This window comes from Salvia splendens, chromosome 1 (genome assembly GCF_004379255.2).
Source record: "Salvia splendens isolate huo1 chromosome 1, SspV2, whole genome shotgun sequence".
In the NCBI taxonomy this organism is placed as follows: Eukaryota; Viridiplantae; Streptophyta; class Magnoliopsida; order Lamiales; family Lamiaceae; genus Salvia; species Salvia splendens.
In genome coordinates, this window is record NC_056032.1 from 42863957 (window position 1) to 42871354 (window position 7398).

General features: G+C 41.1%; 1 protein-coding gene across 1 annotated transcript; it reads left to right on the plus strand.

Moving 5' to 3' along the window:
- Window positions 1–2219: 2219 nt before the first annotated feature.
- Window positions 2220–3984, plus strand: LOC121753424 (3-ketoacyl-CoA synthase 4). Its single transcript, XM_042148718.1, has one exon. The coding sequence runs from the start codon at window positions 2341–2343 to the stop codon at window positions 3865–3867; it is 1527 nt and encodes a 508-aa protein (XP_042004652.1). The 5' UTR covers window positions 2220–2340; the 3' UTR covers window positions 3868–3984.
- The last annotated feature ends 3414 nt before the right edge of the window (window positions 3985–7398 follow it).

Sequence of the window (7398 nt, forward strand, 5' to 3'; positions counted from 1 at the left end):
CTTAAAATTCAAAAAAATAAACAAAACACACAATTAAAATCCTAAAATAATAAAAATTACATAATTTAAAATACAATTTTATAGAAAATAAAAAAACTACTCCACCGGCAAATCATCCCTCGAAGGCGGTGGAGGTGCACTGAAGCCACCTGGAGGCGGAATACCAAGTTGTCTTGCCATAAACTCAATTCCGGCAAGATATGCTTGGTATTGGGGAGGCGTCATGCGGGAAGTGTCCAACATTGTGGCGGTCATGTACGTGGACATTAGGGAGTTCGAGGGTGCCCCCGAGCCCGAGCCCGCCTGGCTTGATTCGGCTCGGCCCCTCCTCCCTCTAGCCGCCTTCGCCGCATTTCTCCCTTGCGGCCGACGGCGCCCACCGGAGGACCCCCTGGCATCGTCTGTCGTGCCCTCAACCTCCTGCGAGGCAAACTCTTGTGCGGCGCTGCCCGAACCGCCCTCACTAGACGAGTATTGACCACCCGCCGTGTGCTTCGTGCGCTTCGAGGTCGAGCCCGAGCTGGACCGGACACCGCCGACCCACCTTTCCGGTGTCGTCGAAGTAGACTCGCAAAGCCGACCTCATAATGTCGGCTCCCATGGCTCCGCTTTGGTAATGAGCCGCTTCACTCTTGTAGATGGCGCATACTTTTTTGACCTCTCTGTCGACTCGGTTAAAGTGAGCGCGGAGCATCTTAAATGTGCGGCGGCGGGACCCTTTCGGCTTAATCTCGTGGTAGGCCTCGGTGACCTTTTCCCAGAAGCACTTCCGGGATTGTTGATTCCCGACGATGGGATCGTACAAGATGCTGATCCAGGCATTGTACACAACGAATGTTTCCTTGGGGCTCTACGGATGCCGGCCTAGATCCTCCTCCTCCTCGTCCGCCTCCGCCTCCGCCCTGGAGCTTCCACCGCCTAGGCCTCCTTCCGGAGTGGGTTCAACCGAATAATCCTCCCGAATCTGGGATAATCCCTGCGAATACCACGGGGCGGAGGGAAGGGCGTATGCATCCACATCAAAATGAGTTGGTTGGTACCCCCAGCGTCGACGAACCCTGGGTGCCCGACATCGACGAACCGGAACCACCACCCAGGACATTGTACATGCCCCCAGTCGCCGAACGGGTTAATGTCAAACCCGCCGGAGCCGCCACCGCCAGATTTCCGTCGCCGGACATTTTGTGATGAGATGATAAATGAAAATTGGAGAGGAAATGAAGATGATTTGGAAAGAATAGATGTGTATTTGTGTGTGAAATGAGGATGAATTAGGAGTATTTATAGAGTAAAAAAAATAAAAACAAAATAAAAACGGTCGACAAAACGGTAATATTAATGTTTTTTATTTTTTATTTTTTAAATTCGAATATAAAAAAAATGATTTATTACGTCAGCGTGACGATGCACACTCGCGGGCCGGCGAGTGGGCGTCACGCATGGTGCCGGAGCGCGCTACGTCGCCCTGGCGGGTGGCGAGACGACTCGCCATCCATCTCGGCGGGACGGGATGCTCGGCGGGCTAGGGACGAGATGGGACGCTGCAACACGTCTTTCCGCAGTCTCGTCCCGGCGTGACAGGTTACGAGCCACCCGCGTGACGCGTTGCGGGTGGCCTGAGAATGGTCTAGGGTTATAGCGCATTGCCTCACTACTAGTAGACCTCGGTTCGACCCTCTTCAACAAATTTTTTTCGGAATCAACTAATACACATTAATTTTGGTTATTTGGTTCTTATATTAACTAATTGATTAGTATAGGAACCGAACCATAAACGACTCCAACTCCAGTTCCACGATTGATGGTTCCAGTATGTCAGTTAACCGACTGATGAGTTCGATTAGGAACTGAACCGATTGAATAAGTAGGATTAAATATAACCCAAATTTTGTGGGCCGAAGTAAAAAGCCCACTAAATTTTTTGGTTATGATTGGACTTTTAAAGCAATGAATTTTAGTTTTGAGCCCACATCTAACCCAAATTTTTATTAACCCATATTTGCCCCTAACCCAAATTTTGATGGGCCATCCCATAACTGACATCTCTATCAATGTTTTAAAATGTTTTCTAAAATCTTTTCTTTTTAGGGAAAGAAATTAATTTCCAAGATCCGAAATTTTAGGCAGCACAGTTCATCCATTCAATTATTCAATTCTCGTCATAAAATTTAGTGATAAAAAAATAAAATAATAAAAAATTTAGAAAGAGAAAATTGTTTATAGAATTCATCCCAGCATGAAATCAAGGCCCAGCAGCAATCAATCAGCATCAAATTGACAACTCTCTCTCTCTACACACCGCTGGCAAAAATTTAAAGACTTTTGAAACGATACCAGGCTATGGCCGGAGGGGGAGAGGGCGCCGCCACAGTGGGGGTCCGGATCCACCCGGCGCGGCGGCTGCCGGACTTTCTACAGAGCGTCAATTTGAAGTACGTCAAGCTAGGGTACCATTACCTGATCTCGCATTTAATTACTCTCTGCTTGGTCCCAATCATGGCAATCATCATCATCGAGGCGTCGCAGATGAATCCAGACGACGTGCGCCAGCTCTGGCTGCATTTGCAATACAATCTCGTAACTGTCATAACCTGCTCCGCTTTTCTCGTGTTCGGATCCACCGTCTACATCATGACCCGCCCCCGGCCCGTTTACCTCGTCGATTACTCCTGCTACCGGCCGCCGGAGAGCCTCAAGGCGCCGTACGAGCGGTTCATGAAGCATTCGCGGTTGACCGGCGATTTCGACGAATCGTCGCTGGAATTCCAGCGGAAGATCCTCGAGAGGTCGGGGCTCGGCGACGAGACCTATGTTCCGGAGGCGATGCATTCCATCCCGCCGAATCCGTCGATGCAGGCAGCGAGGGCGGAGGCGGAGGAGGTCATGTACGGCGCGCTTGACAAATTGTTCGCGAATACGAGCGTTAAGCCTAAGGAAATTGGGATTTTGGTGGTCAATTGCAGCTTGTTCAATCCGACGCCGTCGCTGTCGGCTATGATTGTGAACAAGTACAAATTGAGGGGCAATGTGAAGAGCTTTAACCTAGGGGGGATGGGGTGCAGTGCCGGCGTGATTGCCGTCGATTTGGCTAAGGATATGCTGCAGGTTCACCGGAATACCTACGCCGTCGTGGTCAGCACCGAGAACATCACGCAGAATTGGTATTTCGGGAATAAAAAGTCGATGTTGATCCCTAATTGCTTGTTCAGAGTGGGAGGCGCGGCGGTGCTGCTCTCGAACAAGTCTAAAGATAGGCGGAGGGCTAAGTATAAGCTGGTTCATGTGGTGAGGACGCATAAAGGCGCTGATGATAAGGCGTTTCGCTGCGTTTATCAAGAGCAGGATGATGTTGGGAAGACAGGGGTTTCCCTATCCAAAGATCTCATGGCCATTGCTGGTGGCGCCCTCAAGACGAACATCACCACATTGGGCCCTCTGGTGCTGCCGATAAGCGAGCAGCTGCTCTTCTTCGCCACATTGGTGATCAAGAAGCTGTTCAAGAAGAACGTCAAGCCTTACATACCCGATTTCAAGCTGGCGTTTGATCATTTCTGCATACATGCGGGAGGTAGAGCTGTGATTGATGAGCTTGAGAAGAACCTGCAGCTGCTGCCTGAGCACGTTGAGGCTTCGAGGATGACTCTACATCGCTTTGGCAACACTTCCTCGAGCTCCATTTGGTACGAGCTCGCCTACATTGAGGCCAAGGGAAGGATGCGCCGTGGGAACAGAGTCTGGCAGATTGCTTTCGGGAGTGGTTTCAAGTGTAACAGCGCGGTTTGGCAGGCGCTCCGCAGCGTGAGGCCATCTCGAAATGGACCGTGGGAAGACTGCATTGATAGGTATCCGGTGAAGGTAGTTTCCTAACATATTAGAATTGGCATCTATTTGACTCTTTACACATGTTATCTATTGCTCTTTTAGTTAATGATGTACTCTGCTATTCTCTTCTTGTGATATTTGATTTGAGGTGATAGTCTGGCATTGTGTTATTAAAGAATAATAACTTAATCATACAAGTTCTTGCATGTAGCTCTTTGAAATGATATCAATTAGAACCCACATTGTTTTGTTGATCCTCTGCTTTAAGTTTCTTGTTATAGTCCTCTTGAATGTTACATCATTCCATTGGAACTTAGGCATCAAGTTTAGTTTTGATTAGTCCACAGAAAACCAAGTCAAGCCTACCTTTTTGAATCTTTGCTCATCTCTTGGAACTTAGGCATCAAGTTTAGTTTTGATTAGTCCACAGAAAACCAAGCCAAGCCTACCTTTTTGAATCTTTGCTCATCTCTGACTATCTCTTGCCAATTCTTGATTTGTGAAACGCTGATTCATTCCCACCCACCTCGTGCAACTGACAATGTTTGTGATATTTGATTTGAGGCGATAATCTGGCCTTGTGTTATTAGAGAATAATAACTTGATCATCTATTGCTCTTGAATGTAGCTTGTTGAGATGATACCAATTAGAAGCCGCCCAGTTTTGTTGATCCTCTGCTTTAAGTTTCTTGAATATTACATCATTCCATTGGAACTCATGCATCAAGTTTACTTTTGATTAGTCTATGTAAAGCCAAACCAATCCTACGGTCCTACCTTTTTGAATCTTTGATCATCTCTTACCAACTCTTGATTTGTGAAACGTCGGTGCTTTCCGGGCCACCTTGTTCGAGTAAAGGGGCAATGTTTGTGGCGATCGTGACATGCCCTGGCTCTTGATAAGATCCTTACAGTGATCATGTATTTAACTCCGGGGACATATCTTAACTTTGCACATCATTCTATTGTGTTTCTTTTTGTGTGTGGTTTGCCTTCAGTTCTGCCTCTTGAGTCTTTTGTAGGGATACTAATCTTCGTTTGTCTCCTAGTCCCTTCTTTGATTCTTCTATTTAAATATTTGATTGTTTTTGTCATTTTTTATTTGTGTATACAAACAGACTTGTGCTCAAGATAGTTTTCTTTTATTTTGGCCTACTACTCCAAGTTGTCTTATTTCTTTTGGGTTGGATCAAATTTACTATTACTGTGATTTTATCAATTCTGTTAGTACAATTCTTTTTAAATTTTATACTCTTTTCACCTTATATCAATTTTATAATTGAAATTTCAGTTCAACGGATTCAGCCTGACATGATGTGTTAGGTGATGACTAATTATTTTGTTATATATGTTATGTATGATGATATAAAAATTTTACTTTAATTTTTTTTTAATAATTGTCTAGAAAATGACTGATAAAATTGATAGATTATAAAAGTTGAGATATATTTGATACTGAGATTATAAAATTGACAAATTTCAAAATTAGGATAATACTATTACTAAAAGAGGAGATAGATTTGATCCTTGACTTTTTCTTTTAGGCATATCATATGTTCTAAGGTGGATATTATTGTACAAAGTGTAATAAAAAGAAATTTAATTTAAGTGTGATTCAATTTTGTGATGGATTGTTTTCGTTGATTGATTGCAAACATCGGTGAAGTAACCAATCATTAGATGGCTAACCTTTTAAATATTGATTCTTTTTATATGGTGGATTATTTTATTGATTGATTGCAAAAACCGGTGGATTATTTTATCGGATTGATTGCAGAAAACGGTGAAGGAACCAATCTCTAGATATTCAACCTTATACTAATATTTTTGTGTGGATTGATTTCGTAAAGGAATCAATATCCAAATAATTAGTCTTTGACTGTTTAATATAATTCCCTTAATTAAGAAACTCCCAGTATCTCAATATGGGCCCGGGATATCTACCTCCCATTATGGACCCACAACCGGGTCTTCTGCTCAGGCCCGGTTCATTTGGGCCGGAACTGTTGTCATACTCTGCAGGCTGGGCCTGAGCTGATGTAGATAATCTTCGCTTGCTAACGGGTCGTGCTTCTCACCGGCACCCTCTCTCTTTAGCTAACAATCACCACCACCACCACCTTAGGCCACACAAAATTAAATCCACGGTGCAGGAGAGTTGGGTCGGTTAGGTCAAATGTTTTGTTTAAACCAAATTTTTTATTGAATCTCATAAATTTCAATCTAAAGTCAGACGATTCAATTTGGTACCATAATACTCACTCCGTCAAATAAATAAATAAATCTCATTTTGCTAGTTTGGGATGTTCATACAAATAATTTCATTTATAAAAATGAAAAGTTTCTTTTACATACACTTTACCTCATTTTTTTCCTCTCTCATACTTTATCTAGTTTTTCTCCCTATCTCAATTACTTTATCTTCTTTTTCTTCTTCTCTCATATATTTTATCTAGTTTTTCTCTCTATCTATTTTACTACCTATTTTTTCTTCTGCTGCTCTTATAATGTATCAATTTAACGTTAAAAACCGTGTCGTCCACAAATAGACTACTCCCTCCGTTTTTTAAAAATAGCAACTATTTCCATTTTGGAACGTTCCTTAAAAATAGAAACTTTAGAATCTTTCTATTTTAGGACATGGATCCCACAATCCACTAACTCTACTTTCACTATTTTTTCCCTTCCTCTCTTTTACTTTACTCATTTTTCTCACTTACTTTACCAATTTTGCATTAAAACTTCTGTCATTTCTAATGTTTATATTTTTTGAATAGGGAGTATTTTTTAGGGTAATGCTGTGCAGCCATAATGTGGCCAGCCACACAATGGCATTTTCATAAATAATTATAAAAATTAATGCAATAAATTAATAGTAATAGTTAGTGCTAAATTGTTTTTACGTAACAGCCCTTTTCTCACCATTTCAAAAGATAATGAATGTTTTTTACTTTCCAATTTATATATACACCATTCTCTCTCCATAATAATTACTAGTATTATCTTTTCTAAGAATATTAATAGTAATTAATCTTTAAACTTGGCACAATCTTCAATACGTTAGAACAAATTATATATCGTACAATATTTGTACTGTGATATTACATTCTAGTTTTAGTTACTCATATTTTTATATGGTGAGATTCTCATTATTTAAATAAAACTAAGATTAATAAAAAAAATTATCTTTAAATCCAAAATCAAAATTAATCTCCAATGGAATTAAGTATTATAAATTAAGATCCTTAAATGAATCGAAATAAACTGAAAATTATTTGATTATTCAGTTGAATCAAATAAATCGAATCAAGTACTACTTCCAATCAAATCATTTTTATTTAACGGGATTGAAGATAAATTATAATCTCAACTATACAACTGAATTAAAAATCAATTAAGATTCTTAATTTTTCAATTGAATCTAATTAATCGGAGATCAATCATATTTTCAATTGGACCAAAAACTTATTGAATAGGGGATTATCTGAAAATAGAAATCCCAATTTAATCTAAGATCACTACAGTATTCAGCTATTCAATTCAACATGGTCTAAAGTCTAAATTTAATTGAACTAT

Coding starts and splice junctions, on each gene's coding strand:
- LOC121753424 (XM_042148718.1), top strand. CDS start 2,341: ATGGCCGGAGGGGGAGAGGGCGCCGCCACAGTGGGGGTCCGGATCCAC.